This window comes from Pelecanus crispus, chromosome 2, assembly GCF_030463565.1.
Source record: "Pelecanus crispus isolate bPelCri1 chromosome 2, bPelCri1.pri, whole genome shotgun sequence".
Lineage (NCBI taxonomy): Eukaryota > Metazoa > Chordata > Aves > Pelecaniformes > Pelecanidae > Pelecanus > Pelecanus crispus.
In genome coordinates this window covers 157525118-157542492 of record NC_134644.1, presented here as the reverse complement: position 1 = coordinate 157542492, position 17375 = coordinate 157525118, and the positions used below count along the sequence as shown (strand labels likewise).

At 31.5% G+C, this 17375-nt stretch overlaps 1 protein-coding gene across 3 annotated transcripts in view; it reads left to right on the top strand.

Annotated features, from left to right (window-relative positions):
- Positions 1-17375, top strand: part of CSMD3 (CUB and Sushi multiple domains 3) — a 760009-nt gene that overhangs the window by 288569 nt on the left and 454065 nt on the right. For 2 of the 3 annotated variants that reach the window (XM_075706424.1, XM_075706423.1), the window contains 2 exons: positions 9364-9441; positions 14401-14488. In XM_075706424.1, coding sequence (XP_075562539.1) covers positions 9364-9441; positions 14401-14488 — 166 coding nt within the window. The remainder of the gene's footprint in view (positions 1-9363; positions 9442-14400; positions 14489-17375) is intronic. The other variant, XM_075706425.1, reaches the window with a different exon arrangement.

Below are 17375 nucleotides of genomic sequence, written 5' to 3'. Positions count from 1 at the left end.
TCTATGATTCTAATTGTAAAACTTAAATTAAGTAGGATAACTGAAAAACAAGCACTGTATTTCATTTGCATATGAAACAGAAATCATTAAACAGCTATTTATGTTAAATTTGTATTCATTTCAGTATGAATCTGAAGTATTTTTGTGGTTATCAACTAGTATAAATTAATTAATAGAGTTTGGTTTGTACTGGTTATGTGGCTATGGATTCACTTCAGAACATATTTGGTCAAATAAAAAAAAGCAGGCTTTTCAGTTATGAGGGAGTATCTGAGGGTCTGTAATAATCTTCTAATTTAAAGGTGTGTTGGCAGTTAAATTTGGCAGTAATTGTTATACAAGTCCAGTTTCTTCCATCTCCTGCTTGTAGTCATTACACTACAATGCCCTCTCCACTGTTTCCTCACTGTCCTTTTCTTCTCAGATCTATATTTTAATATAGGATATAGGCAAGACACATACTTCTGAATTACTTTGTCATATTAAAATGCTAAAGCTTACATTATGAAAAAAAGGAAAAAGTTAGAGAGCAAGATACTGCTAAATTAATGTTATGCTACTTATTTGTCACATATTAATGTAGTACCACAGGTACTAAAAGGTACCACAGCCCACATACAGATGAAATCAGTCTTGTATAGATCTTACTGGAGAAGAAAGCCCATACCTAGTTCTGTGCGCAGTTTATTCCCTCATGCCACATCTAAAGTCTTGATTTTGCTAGCATTATTTATACAAAATCTTTCTTTTTTTTTTTTTTTTTTAAACTGTATCATACCCACAGAGCAGTATACATCTGTATAATGTTAGAGTGGTATTCATATACTGAGTAAAAAATTACCATTTTTGCTTAGCGAACACCAATATTTAATAGTATGCTTATAACAGCCATGAAAACATATCAATTTGACCCTCATTAAATAACTGGTAATGGGCTTCCATAAAATATTCCTCATTACAAAGACACAGACATATTTTGAAAGGATATTTGTGAATGTGAGACCATCATTAATTGACTTGAAGAAATTTCCATTATAGGGAGATATTCCACAGGTGTTTCTATGGAGTTTTCTGTAGGTTTCTATTGAAGTATTTTAGCCTCTCTTTGACAAGGAAATACGTACAAAAGCATAAAAGCTACTTGTCTTGCCCTGCATATTAAATTACTATGGAACTATATATAAGAGCTACTTAAGAAGTTTATGTAAATTCCTTTTTTAATTCTTTCTTTATTTAATAGATATTAAAAATTAGCATTTACTTTGGAAATATATTTTTATCCTGTGGTCTTGATCATAATTTAAGAATTATGCTCACAAATCTGTGCAAATTAATTAATACTTGAAAACATAAAATTTAATACACTAAATGTAATTTACTAAAACTTACTATATCACATATATATATTTAAAAACGTAAAAATGTACTGTACATGTAGACTTCACTGTAGGCTTTTTTGAGAATGTTCCTAGTAAGTTCAGAATAGCGCTGGTTTATGATATATTAGCATTGATGCAAAATCATAACTATAGAATATTTTACTGTTGACTTCCACAGGATTGTTCTGTGAATAAGATCTTTCAGAATGAGTAAACGATAACAATACCGTTTTTTTTTCCTAAACTGATATTTTTTCAAATGTATGTATGAAAGAGATGTATAGAGAGAACTAAAGGTCTCTATCTACCTAAAATTAATCATTAGGTATAAATTAGTCTACCACGCTTTCTATATGGACTTCAACAATAATTGTACTTTGTGTCAAAGACTGGCTGAAGAATTCCTTCTCTAAGCTTATTAGTTGGAAATCACAGAAAAGGAGAAGACTTTGTGTTCTGACTATTTAAAAGAGGAAAAAAGGAACCCTAGATGCATTTGGTGAAATACTTCCATTAGACATAGGGAAGTACAAGATTCATTTTATAAGGCAACAGTGAGATCTCATGAGGAATACCATACATGATTATAGTTCCTTCATCAAAAAGAATTCGGACTGAATCAGATGAATAAAAGAACTATAATGGTGTTACATTGTTCTGATCATCCCACCTTACAAAAGAAAATGTAAGACAGGATGAAAGGATAAATGTTTCAGGAAGTGAATGCCAGTATGTGGAGAACTTAAATAAGGACAAATGAGTATATAACATATAAATAGATACATAAGGGAGAAGAGTGAGAAGAGTTCTTGCTATTGGAATGATGAAGCCTTCTGGTAGAAGGAGGGAGTAGATGAAGAGTGAAAAGCGTACTTTCAAGATGCAGTTTGATAGGCTAATGAAAAATATATTTAGATATGATAGCTGGAAGAGAAACATAGTATCTTTTGGGTTCTGAGTTCTAATGAAACCAAGCGCTCAAACTCAGGAAACTGTCTCTCTTCCTCTATTCAGGAGTAGGGGGAAAAAAAGGATTCAGTTAAATCTAGAAGCTTCACATGCCGAGCATTCAGTAGCAATTAATGTAGATACTACAATCACAGTTTCTAGTATGATCTGTCTTCTTCAGATGTGAAATAAGGAAGGAAATTTAATGTGATTTTTTCCCCTTGTTTATTTTCTGTTTAAGTATTTAAGTACTTTTAGCTTGATCACAAGTACATTAGTAGAGGATAATCTGACATTTTTGGTCTTTTCTACTATCTGTGTTCCATACACTAGGAATTCAGAATTTAGTAATGCTGTTAGTGCTATTGAATTGTTTTATAATTCATATCAACTGCATCTTTTCTTTCTTACGGATGTAGAATTTTTATTTCAGTATATGCAAACATCATGAGAGATACTTTAGAACTTTTTCTTGTGAGTGCTTTTATAGCATATTTGTACTGTCTAAAGATGTGCTAAGAGGCATATGTCCAAATGCTAAGAGGCATTTGGACAGTGCCCTTAATAATATGCTTTGACTTTTGGTCAGCCCTCAAGTGGTCAGGCAGTTGGACTAGATGATCATTGTAGGTCCCTTCCAACTGAACCATCCTATTCTATCCTATCCTATCCTATCCTACCCTATCGTACTTTATTCTATTCTATCCTACCTTATCATACTCTATTCTATTCTATTCATGTTCATTTTAATATGGTAGTACACATGCATCCTAATTAATTGCCCCTGAGAACAATGGGAATCTTACTTCTGGTTTCAGTGGCAATAGAGAACAAGGAGTACAAAGATTTCTAAATAAATTGTAAGATAGAAGCAAAGGAAGAATTAAATAAATGTGAAAGCTGATGATGTTGATACAGCAGAGGTTTCTATCCTCTCATATAATTGAGAAGAATCCTTGATCTATCAGTGTCAAACATAATCAAGTCTGATTCTCACTTTTCCTAACATGATATTACACTTCTGGGGGTTTTAAAAGGACCACATAGTGAGTTTAAATAATTTTATAAAGTGAGTGTAAAAATTTTTTAAAGACTCCTCAATTCTACTGAAGGAGTACCAAGTGGATTGATAATGAAGTATCTCCAGTCAAGTCACTGGAGTTCTGTTCTTCATTGCAATGAACCTAGACTTCTACCCAGAAATAAATAAGAACTCCTATCACATAAGACAAACTCAGTATAAACAATTTATAGTAGCCATCCTTTTTTTTCTTTTTCAAGGACGAGCCATAAAGTTTGGCTATTTCTTTCTATTCAGCAGTCATGATCAGTGGAGGCAATTGAACAGTGGTTTAATTTCTTATATTGAAAAATGAAGAAATAAAGTATTGTGCTTTTTTTTTCCAATGAGCTGAATATTTGAAAAGAATATTGAAAGTATTGGCAGGTATATAACTATATGCACCAAGAAAGTAACAAAGAGAAAAAGATTGAAATTATTTTTAAGACTTAATTGATTTCAATATACCATTTAGAAGTCCTGCATTATAAGACAATATCCATCCCAAAGGAATTTCTAAAGTAAGACCTCTGTACTATAGACACAAATAAGTAGAAGGTGAAAATAATGTAACAAGAGCACTGATACAGTTCATAATTCGTAAATGAAATGTACAAAAAAATCAGTCTGAAAGAGAGATATAAATATTGGAGAAAAAAAATTGTTTATTGAACTCAAAATCAAATAGTACCAGGAAATCTTAATGGATGACACTAGCAATCATGTAGCAGTTCAAAAAGTGACTCAGTGCTTTCATTAGGATCTTAAATCCCATTTATTTTCAAGACAATGTTAGATCCCAACACATTTCACTACTCTGAACTTCTGTTCTCCTTCAAAAGAGCAGAAATGTCACCAAGCATTTGCAAATTTTTAACCATATATGCTTGGTTTGAGGATGAAAGTATAGATATATGTTTTAATGGGTTTACTTAGCTATTTGTTTTCAAATCTTATTAATTTTACTGATATCTCCATTCTATTTTCTTTCTCTGTTTTCAGCTCTATTTTTTTCTGACTCTCTCATAAAGTTTTTATTGTTTCTCTATCCTTTCCCCTATATTCTTTAAGAACACTTATCTGTCACACCTTACCTTATGCTTTCTGATATCTCATTTAATGTAATATCTTAGTAATAGCCAGGAAAAAATGAATCAGGGAGAACAAAACTTGCTACCGGATATCCCCCATTAAACCATCTTTTTTTTTTTGCTATGTGTTACAGGAGATTTTATGATGGTAGTAGGCAAGAAGATTTTTTTAAAGATTTTCAAGATTCGTCATGAGGAATTAAATCAGATGCTAATGCAACTTTTGAAAACAGAAGGATTTAAGAGAAAGTTATTTAATTCTCGATTTTTTTTTTTTTTTTTAAAGATTCAATGAATGATACAGCACTGTTTTGGGATTATTTGATGTAAGCTTTTTAAGGATTTGTTAGAAAATTTATTCATATATCCTAATTTGTATGAGGTTTACTTAGAAGCAGGAAAATGAAAGGAGAAGCAGGGAAGGAAAGGTTTTCTGAACAGCTGTTAAAGGTTTTTAAGAGTCAAGTAGGAAATCAATGTGCGTACGTCCTCAGGTTCTTTTGTTGGGGGCTTTTTAGTTATGAGTGAAACCCAGAACTACAAATATGGGAGTGTGAAGAAAGTCAATATTTTTTGCAGTAAGATTCTTATGTTCTTATATTTATACAAAAATATTTGTATGAAAGATTTGTGCATTTTAAAAAGTTATTTCTTAGAATAATTTTACAAGTTCCAAGAAATGCTTATTAGCATAACACAGTTGTAATATAGTACTTAATCAAGCATTTAATCACTGAACTATATTTGTTCATTATTTCATAATACTTTTGGAAATATGGGTTTAATATGTGCAACGAGTCACATAGATATGTTCTGATTGGTGGATGAACTCTGTAACCCATGGTTTGTTAATTTAAAGATTTTTATTAGAGAAAAGCTGATAATGACCTAAGCTTCTTGACATCTTCCCACTTCAAAGAAGTTATAGGAAAGGAGATCAGTTTTCATCCAGTAATGAAGTCCAGCGTGATTAGAGGAAGGAAAGGAAAAAGAAAACCACTCATACTGATTTCCAGAAATGAGCTGTGTTAATGTTTTAATTGAATTATTGATCCTTATACTTGCCTGACAATTTTAGTCTCCTAACTTGTCCCTTCTATTTATTTTTCTTGCAGTTCCTGGAGTTCCTAAGTGTTCATTATATTATACATCTTTACTTCTATAATTTATATTTGTCTTCTGATGTGTTGTGTCATTATTTTCCCTCAGTAATTCAGGTTTTATTTTGACCACAATATGTGGGTATAAATCAAATACATTGTAGTTAGAATATAAAAACCAATTTATCATTAGTGCAATTACACATTACTTTAAAAATTAGCTGAGTGGTGGTGAATATAATGTCAGAAAGGTTCAGGAGAGGGGAGGGGTGGTTTCCGTGTTTGAACTACTTTGAGTTACACCCAAGGAAAGAAGTATATACAGTCAGAAGAGGCCCAAGTTTCCATGATTACTACTCTGTACAGTTACTTGTAGTAATGCAACTTGGGTGCCTGTTTTGCATAGACTGGTGGTGTTTTAGTTGTCAGTATTTTAATGTACTTTATACTTGGTTTAAAAGTTTACAAAACGTAGATAGGACCAGCTGGAGAATTTCTTTACATAAATAATGTTGCATAACTAAAATAAAGACATGAATTTGTGGGTTGTCAGTGTTTTAAATAGATGTCCTTCACGTGGCTATATACTCCAATGCTTCCATATTGTAGAAGCAAAATTTCCATCTTGAAATTTATGTCTTGTGTACCACTCAGGATGTGAAAATTGGTTTTGAACAGTTACCATTTTCCTCCCTGGCTTCCACATTGGCATGTACAAAATAGCACATAGTTTACCAAGTATTAAAGAATGTATTTATTGTGTTTTGGGTATGGGATTTTTTGGTGATGATGGGGTTGTTTTTGTGTATGTACATGCATATGCAGTCTGACATATAGTTTGGTGATGGCATATTTGGACCAAATACATTTCCACAACTACTCCTTCACAGTGTATTCAGAAACTACTGTTCAATAAATCAACATACAAAACACAGTTAAAAGTAAAATTCTTCTTTTGTAGTGTGAAGATGCTTCAGAGATCTTGAGTTGCTTGCTTTCGTAGTGGTATTTAACAGCCTTGGCAAAGTGATGCAAATAGTTATAAAAATCTCTGATTGTTTTAAATTATGTGTTCACCAAGACACCCATGTAACTATTTTCAGTTCCACCTTAGATCTTGTGAACTCTGTTTCTTGTGTACATAAACTATGGATATGCCATTCAGGTGTTTGAGGATGAGTAGAAACAAACAAAATACCCGAACCAGTCTTCATTTTTAATGTACTGTTGTGATGATTTCTGAAAATAAAGGACAAACATCTCCCTAATGTGGCTATTTAAATCTGTCCCAGCACCTGAGATCATGTATTCAAGCCCACTCCCATTTTACTTAGGTGTTGGAAGAATAGCTTGGTCTATCTTCTGATTCATGAGGAGTTACTTTACACTGATGCTCAGAGAAGGCCAAAAGAAGCTTACAGCTATACTCCTACATTCATATTCATGTTGAAATAACATATCAGAAATCTCACACAATGATGAGAGAGCATTATTTTTATTCCAGTATGGCTCTACTGTGTAAAGGTACAGCTCTTGAGTCCATGACTTCTGAGGATAGAATTGCTTGTAGACTTCAACTAATTGGGTGGTAAGGAGGCTTCTGGTATTAAGGATTAAAAAAAAAAAATTAAAAATATAGTATTTTGTGGCAACAGATACGTTATGCTCCTGCAAATAACATATTTCCCAGAACCATTAGCAATGTTTATAGGTTACATTATGATGATACACAAGGAAATTTACCTTTTGCCTCTTGAGATAAAAGCCTCTGCATATTTAGAAGTATGGTCTCTTCCATCAGAAGTGTAAAAATACGTATCATCATGTCCTGTATCTGTCCTATAAACTGTCTTTCTTAGTAGTATGCTATTTTCTCCTGAATCGTTCTCTGCTCTTGTGCGTGGTAATGATTACTTTTATTTAATAACATCAGTAGTATTTTGCTACTTTGGTATTTATGCCTCATGTAAGAGTTTCTTTGACTATTCATTGATTTCGTATAAGAAGTTAACAGGTGCTGAAAAATTCTTTGATGACATACTATCTTTTCAGGTTAGCTTCTTTTAGACCTAGTTCTTTTAATCTGTGCTGTCTTCATCAGCAATATTTGCTTGTAGCCAACATACATCATCTTCCATATAGTATTTAAATATATCTAATCTATAAAGTCACTTGTGTATAATGTACATAAATTAGCCTACACTTAAACTGTAAATTTTTTTTAGATTGTCCTTTTTTATGTATGGTTCATTGCTCACTGGCAGAGTCTATTGGAGAAAAGAGGCACTTAGTTTAATGACTGCAAGAAAAAATTTCTTGTGCTGTTTTTGCCTTATTCTCTCTTACCTTTTGATATCTGTTAAGTTTTGGTTTTATTCTCCTTTTATTAGCTGTTTTCTTTCAAAAATATGTTAAGGCCACGTGGTTTGCCTGGATTAACTGCCTTTATCTCAAAGCCATCCCAAAATAAGGGCTTTTACACAATTAGTTCAGTGGTGCACTTAGGGGTGAGGCGGGACCCAACTGCCTTCCATATCACACTTTTTGCAAATAACAATTTTCAAGCTAGAAAGAGGACCAGCTGCAGAACCAACAGCAGAACAGTAGACTGTATTTCACTTTTTTGTATCCAAATCTCTGTAGTTAAAACAAAAAATTAGTCTGGAGTGCTTAATTTAATAATGCAGTGTTTTTTCTATGATCAAAATATTTCTGTTTTGTCTGTATAATCTAAACACAGATAATAAAATCTCAGTATTTCCTGAATAAAAATTATTCTTCCATACTAAAGCTAGGAACATAGCTAAGGTAGATTTTGAAAACAACTATTGGAGATACTTTTGGAATAGGGAGGTAATGTGGGTGCCTATAGATCTTGAGAATGCAATCTGCTGAGTTACTTTCAGAAGGACTTTTTGTGTACAAAAACATTGTAATTTTTTAGCTGTTGACTCTGTTTTGTCTTTTTCCCAAATGTAATACTGACTTTTAATGTAAATTTTAGAATCTGAAGTAACAGGCAAAATACATTGACAAAAATATGTTGGCATTTCTACTGCCAATTAAATCTTTTCAGAATATATGTGGATTAATATATGTTCTGTATTGTTTGGATGCTTATGGAATTCAGATCTGAGCATATATATTGGATTTCAGAGTGCTTTCAATAACATGTCATGGACGACTCTTTTTTTCCTTTTAAATTCTCTGTCACTGGGAAGAATAAATTAATTAAAATTTCACAAAAAATCAGCTGTTTAAAAATGTCATGGTATCTTTTTTTAAAAGGTTGCTGAATTTTCAGTTGGCAGATGTGATAGTAATCTGTACTTTTTTTTTTTTTTTTTTAATGGAGGGAGCAGGGTATAAGCACTACAGTTCTACTGTTTCTTAATGCAGAAGAAACACCAGATAAGATTCAACTGTTAACTGTTTTAAAGCAAACATATCTATCATTCTTTTCATTTTTCTGGTTCCATAAATGTGTGACAGTTTTACACAACTATATGGTGCATGGAAATAAACACTTCTGGCCATACTTTTTCACCCTTGTAACCAAGAAAAACAATAAGTTACAAATCTTACTTCTTTCCTTTGTTGGGTGCACAAATTGGTCTCAATACCTGTTTTTGTAAATTGTTTTCCACCAAAGGTACACAATATGAGCTTGTTAGGTAGCTGGTACTCTAATTTGTATGTACTTCCATGATAAAATTTGTCAAATGAAATGCAATATTTTAGACTGTATTGCCTGATACATGTTTTTGTTTGTTTTTTTTGACTAGTGAAAAAGGCCATAGATTTTAAATCTAGAGGATTTAAATTGTTTCCAGGGAAAGACAACAGCAACAAGTTTTCTATCTGTGAGTGTACTCCTTTTTTGTTACTTTTTTCTAGTGCAAGAGTGAAGTTTGTGCTGTCTGTGTTGTTTGTGTGTTTTCAAAACTGTTTATGTATTTCTGATAATATAACTGACTTAAATCTGTTTCTTCAATCTGCATGGTGAATTTTTAAATATGGTTCTACTCTAAAGGCAGGCTTTCTATAAACCTGGCATTGCAGGATGACGTTATTTTGTCAGTAATTTCACATTAAATTTGCAGTATTTACAAAGAAATACTCAGCCTCAGGAGATACCTTATTTTAAATGAAAAATAGCATTAGCAGCAAAAGTCTATGCAAACCAAAGCCAATCCTCATTTACAAATGTGCTACCACATATTTTTTTCAAGTGACACACGAGGTCACCTTCTGGATTTTTTTTTTTCATCATTAACTTTGACATTTTGAGCCGATTAAGTAACTGTAGTTTTAAAAATTCTGGAAATGCTTAGTGCCTTCAATTTTAATTACAGAAAATAGAAACTGAAAGTGCTCGGCATCTTACAGGACAAAGTCCTGATTAACTCGTAAGAAGGAGACAGGCAACTTTCTAACATATATTAAACAGGTACATTAAAGAGGATGTCTTTTGCAAAAGAACGTGCCATTTTTATAGAGTTCCTTTTTGGACTAGAACCACATTGTAAATATTTAGAAGTAATTTGTTAAAATAAAATTGAACTAACGACTTAGCTTATGTCTGCTTATACTATATTTCATTGTTCTTCACAGGAGTGAAAAGACTTTCAAAGCTCCTTAGGTTGGACATATTTGCACTAATTTTTTGTTTAAAGTGTCAGTGAAGGATTCAGTTTCCAGGACTTAGCAGGGCACATTGACATAACTTTTAACATATTTTTTAGTTTTAGATTTTAAACTGTCAACATATTAGACATGATTTTTTTTATAAAAAGGTGTCTTCAAACAACAAGACCCTTTAATGATTACCAAGTAAGAAAATAAAGCAAAACACACATCTGGTCAGTTTTTATAATGTAGCATATTGCCATGTTCAACTTTTCTATAAACTGCATATAGTTCTATAAGGCATTTCTGGTTTATTTGAAAACTTTGTATCAAGATATTTAACAAGTATTCTTTTTACGTGTATTGGGTGACTGGAAAGTAGAGTGATTATACAACAAGGAATAACAGTAAAATAATTACAGTAGTGTTTATAAGGTACATCACTGAGGTTTCTGATGGTCTATCTGTGTTTTTCTAGTTACAAATGAGAATCGTACAATGGCTGATAAAACAGATTGTTTCCCTATACATTTTTCACAAATCATTAAATATTCCACTATATAAACATTAACAGGAATTGTATGTTTATAGTGAAGTACCAGACACTTGTGATATCTAAAGGAGACTGTTATGAAATTAGTGATGAAATATGTCAATATATTTTTGAAAGTCTTTATATAATTTAATATGATATGATATTCTATGCAAAGCTGCAAACTTCTGTATCTTGTTTTATTGGTTATGCAGAGTAGATAACCTACACGAGTCAATAAAAAGTGAAGGTGAAAACCTTGATATTTGTACCTTTAGTGATCATGATCTTGTCATAAGTAGATGACTAAGGTTTTTATATTGTAATCTAGCATTTGGTCAGCTAGTCACTTTGGTAGCTGAGGAAATTGAAGAGGCACTATTTCATGAAAAGTCTATGTATTTAGCTGTTGACTTTAGATAAAATTCCCAATGTGTCCTCAGCTGGATCTGTACTTGCATTACAATGACAGATGGGGTCTTTTAAAGAAAAAGGATGACCATCATTCAACAGTTAGTGGATTAAGATAAGGATAAGTGAATACCTATTTTATGTTATGCCTTGTATTAACAATGTCTTTAGAAATTATCATCTAACATTTCTCATGTGTATGTCTTTTCCCTATTTTACTTTTTTTGAATGTATCAATTATATAACATTCAATACTAATGCATAGGTGATTTGCACATAGTAAAGCCAGAATGATAATATTTGATATGATGATATACTTTGAAACAAGTATGCATCAACTTCATTTTGCAAGTGTTGAGATTAACGAAAAAACCCATTGGGGGCCCTAGTCCAATCTGGATGAGAACTCTGGAAGTTCTTGCTCACAGTTTCATGACCAGACCATGAATGAATGCTTTCCCTAGAGGAGCCTTTAATTTACTACAGGAAACCCTTTCATTTCTTATTTTCACATGACTATCTGGGGTATAAAACAGAGAGAAAGAAAGAAAGAAAGGAAGAAAAGAAGATAGATAGATATCTGGGGAACTATATAGACCCATATTTCAGTAGACTGAAAAAAAAAAGCATTATGTCTGGAAAAGTAACACCAATACAAAAATAATAAAATGTGCATTTATTTTTTGCAAAGCACTTAACAAAAATCAGAATGGATTTAAGTTTGTGCTTAAATACATTTCTGATTTGGGATCCAATCAGAAATCAGTTTAATGACTTCTACATATAACTTGTTCTTCTGAATTTTTACTGTGATATATGTCTTATTTTAATTATGTCACTGTAATTATTTTATTGATTTTCTTTAACATAAACCTTTATATTTTTATTAATGAATATTAACAAATCCATAATTTATCATTTAAAAATCCATTTCATAGAGTATTTTCAAGAATGGAACTTTATACAGAAGATGACACAAAACAATAGGATTTTCAAACTTCCATTTTTGGTAAAAATTGAGGTATATAATAGTTGTGCTCTGAAATGAAGTAGAATATTCTTTTTTTTATATTAATATTCACTCTATTACCTGTGTATGTGGAAATATAGTGTACAAAAATAAAATAATTATTTCAAATATTAAAACATTAGTTACAATAAATAGAAATAGTTCTGTTTAAATAATATTTTTACTTTATTTCATTTATAGTAAAGAATTACTTCTGTGTGCATAGGTGTATGATACAGCCCCAAAATGGCACCCTTTTATTTTAATTTCTTTAATATTATTATCAGGCATCATGAATAAGTTTCTAGCTATAGTTTTATATATGCTTAATGTCAGAAAAGTCACAAAAATGAGAAGGTGTCTTTTTCCCTACTCATTCTCAAGTAGACTTACTTTCCCTTCCTGCATTGCTCAGTGAATCCTAACTGTCTACCCCAAGTTTTAAGGTCTTTTCTATACATACAGGCTACTTAGGATGATTCTGAATAATCCTACATCTTGATATAGGCTTTGGAGCTATATAAAAGCACCCAGATATTTCAAAAAGAGAGTTCATTCTAAATGGTCATCCAACAAGTTCCTACTAGATAGCCTTGTCAAATGCACTTTATGGAATTGTAACTGTCAGAGAGATATATATTCCAACACTAGCAGGAACTTGGGTTTCTATAGCTAATATATTTTCGTCACATCTACAAGTATTAGGGGAGGAAAAGACTGAGACACAGTAATATGGATTACTTACTCTTCTAAGGAAGATTCTTCCTGGTCCAAAAATCCCCTGAGAATAGAGATGCAGATGAACAGATTGCCTTTGTTTGCTATTAGAACAACCTTGGACATGGTACAGCTCTTTTGGGGCAGAGGAGGATAAATACTGTGGTTCCAGTTGACAAGGGCTGAGCTTGATAGGTTTTTCGAGCAGTGTGCTAACTTGAGACGTTTTCCTTTTAACCCTCTGCAACATTTTCATTTGGCCTTTGACTTCCTCAGGGGTACCAAACCCATTCTTTCCTTTCTGTTTGTGTAAGAAGACAAATTTCAAGAAAGGGAAAACTCCAAGTATTCTGAATGTTATTGTCCTTCATTAAAAGCTGAAATGGAATGAACACCCTTTAGAAGTATAGTTAGAAACTACATTTTTTTTATTCAGGTACATTCAATTTACAACGTAATGTGATTAGCCTAATTATATGCAAACTTTTTTTTAAAGCAAAGTTAAAATCTAGTACTGCAAATCCATTGGTCTATGTCCTCAAAAATAAAGATGAATAAAAGTGAAAATCTCTTTCTGCTTAGTATAAATCTCTCGGTTTCATGTCAACTAGTATTGTTGAAAAAAATATACTTCTGTCAGGCCATGAATTTTCCAAGCAACAGCAGACCAATCTTCTTCACTAATTTTTTGGGGGAACTGCTACCTCCTGGTTCATTGAACTTCAAAAATTAAATGCAAAATTAATAGCATTATTCTGGCCTAAAATTATTTTTGTAAGATACACTTTTGCAAGCTATAAAAATTATGAGAAAGTATATAAAGCATTGGAAAAAAACAAGTGAAGAGGTAGTTGAATATGCTGAGGGCTAGATCACTACATAAAAACTTCTGGAAAAACACATTGAAAGGTTCACAGGAAGTTTCTCTCTGAAGATCCATTTTAATTTATTGTAAGATAAATATATGCAAATCAAACTGGCATTTTGAGTTACCTTCAGATCACCATATTTTTGTGGGTATCTGCATTCTCAATACTGATTAAAGACAATGCATTGAAATTTTACTATATTTCAAAGAGAAAAGGTCAGCTCTTAGTGGAGATGACATTTATTAGATTATGTTCAGAGTAAAATCTTACAGTCCTAAACTTGATGAACAGTCCTTTTTAATGTTAATGTTTGTAAAGGAGTAGTAATAACATTTCCATATGGGTTCAATAATATTACAAGCAAACAAAATAACCGATTAATACAATTTATAAAAAACTTGCATTGTTTTTTTGAAAAAAAAAAAAACCCACAAACAAACCAGAAAATACATGCTTTGCTTATTATAGGGAGGAGAAATTTGTGTATTGAAACTAGAGATTATGTGGGTGATCATATTCTGTAGAAATCTGTTTTAAAGGACTAAAAATGCAGATAATGTACTTTTTAATATTTGTTAATTGCTTAACTCTGTATTTCCTAAAAACTGTATTTTGTTGTTGTTGTTTATTTTGTGTTATTTTGATTTTTTTTCAGTAAATGAAGGAGGTATTAAACAGGCATCCAATATGTGTCCAGATCCTGGAGAACCAGAAAATGGAAAACGGATAGGCTCAGATTTTAGGTAAAATATAAACCCTACTATTGTACCATTTGTCTAATACTGAACTTGGAAAATGTATATGTTAAAAATTTATTGCTGTTGTTGAGCTAGTCTTTCAAAACTGAACTTCTCAGGAAAAAGTGAAATGGAATTCTGTATAAAATTATGTAGTGCAATATAGCCTGTACTTAGTATTAAGAAGATAAAATACCTACTTGGAAGTGAGCATATATCTCTGGTAATCTAGCAAAAATTGGATTAAAGGTAAGTTAAAATAATTTTCTCGTGTAAATACTGTGTTAGATTTACAAAGTTTGAGCATACATGTGGTTCTGGAGGTTTTGTGAAGGACAAAGCAAAATTGAGTGCAACACAAAAAGAACAATAAAACGTCGAAGAAGGGGTTTCAGATATTATTATAGAAATATTTGTTGCAATCTAATAGATAATATTGTATTTTCTACAGTATGTTTTTCAGGAACCCAGAAGTTTGATACATGCAGGTGTATTTCCCTAGTAGTCCTCAGAGTCGTTTAGAACTCAACGCAGATTTTTTTTTTTTAATTAATTTTGATACATACCAAATTTGTAGTGTATAGTATATAAAAATAAAATCAGAACTAAAATGTTGTACTTCATTTCTAGCAAAATTTTACATTTCATTCTTTGCTGGCTTTTTTGAATGTTTCTAGGAAGACTCAAAAAAAATCAAAAAATTATACACTGCTAGTGATCTATTCCACCTTTTTTTGTTTAACTCAAATTTTAGCCCACTTTCCTCCTCCATTCTTGGCTATCTTTCAAATTCCTTATCTTGTAAGTAAAAAAAGGTTTACAATACTCTTTCAAAACATTCTATGTTTTTTTCTCAGTGATCGTATATGACTCCTACTGTCAGTAACAGCAGTGGTTGATGTATTGTATGAGTAGAAACACATATATAATCACTTATTGAAAATGTTTTGAATTAATTTTAAACTCTTACCTATCTGAGTTTCTGTATTGTTTCCTTTTCAATTGTTGAACATTCATTTCATTACATAATAAAAAGGATTAAGAACATATATATTTGATATATAGACAAATTTTAGACTATTAAAAGAATAAATCTAAAGCTATGTTCTTGCTTTATGTCATATGTTAATTTCACATTATCATTGTGTTTACAAATCCCTTCAAAACACCTAAGTAAGGAAATAAAAAAGGAAGTAATAAGTAGGAAGGAAACAACATTTTAAAATTAATTTGTTTCATTACATTCAGTTGTTCAAAAGATGTATTTTACATATCACACAGCATACTTCTTAACATTTGAAGATAATAAGTGTTAGAGTAATCCAGGAGATGAGCAAAGACTTTACGAAATTATGTTACTTCATTCTTTTACATAACTTCTTGTACTTTTGTTTTGTTTTGTTTTGTCTTTTCTCCCCATAATCAAGCAGAAAGTAGAACTGACAATGACATCCTAAGTAAATGTACTAGCTGGCAGTCAGTTGTTGTAATTTCTCAGTTAGTTATTATAGTCTCTCTATTCCTCTAGTTTTGAGAAAAGAAAAAATTCAATGTGCATCAGAGAAAGCTTTATAACTAATTTTATATGGAATGTCATTTCTGACATTACCTGACAAAAAAATGATTTCTTGATTTTTTCAGGGAAATAAAAATAAATGAACTGTATTTCTTAACTGTCATGCTTTCTAGAGTCATTACTTAGGCTAGTGTTTCATATTTTAACCTCAGAAATATGGCTTGGTAGTGAAAGCCTTTGACAGAGAATCTGCAAGTCCTTTTCTAGTGTTGTCTCTGCAAGTGACTACTGAAAGACCTACCTGCAAGATCATTCTAGTTAACTTATGTGAGGGGCAGTACCTCAAAGGAGATATGATGATGACCGTGCCCTCATATTTCTTTTTAGGCCAGACTATTAGGATATAATTTAACATTATTTTTCCCTGTACCCTGTGATGATGTGACTGTCAAATTTTCCTATTTCAAATGAATTTATGATAAAATGAAAGGAGAAGGCATTCAAATTACTGAACAATAGAGTACAAGATATACAAGATATCAAAATCAATATTTTTAAGTGGTTTTTTTCCCTAATTTCTCACTGAACTCAGTGAATTTTTTTCTTTTTGAAAAAAATCCCCAAATTATCTGTGAGGGAAAATCGGCTTTTCTATCAACTCCCATGAATGTGCTATAACATAATGATAAATCCAGTCCCATCATAATGGAAAAGAATAAATAACTAGGACATTTCAAATGTGTGTAAGTGAAAGAACATGGCTTAAACATACAATATCCACTGGAAGTGAAAAATTGAAAGTGAAAAGATGTGTTTGGTTTAATGACAATTTTGGTGAACAAAAAAGGTAAATAAGCTTTTGTTCAAAATAAACAGAAGAAGTAACAGACACATTATTATGCTCTTGGTCTTACGGGTTGTAATTTTGGTGCGCAGGGATGTTTATTTTGGTGAGGAACTATTCTTCACCTTCCACCAAATAATGTGTTTTCAGATAAAACTTAAGTCAATTTTTTGTATTGATCCTAATTTTGATCACTTCTTGACATTAGTATGGAAAAAAAAATTTTTACAAAGTAAGAAAAAATGAAAAAAACCCAAAACCCCAACAAACTAGTACTTAACTGATCCTCTTTCTGTTGATAGCAGATTCTAGGAACAGTCTAAAATCTTGCTGATTTTAAGGGCAGCTTGCTTCCTTCCTGGTTTCTCTAACAGGTTAGATTGCAGAACAGTAACGGTTTCTGAAAACACAGGGTTCTCAATGGTTTCATTGCCACCTCAAATTTATGCTCAAAAGCTGTCCTTGAACTAATTCCTTTCAATGAAATATTTGAATTTTCATGGTTCAGTTTATTTCAAGATAAAAACAATCTG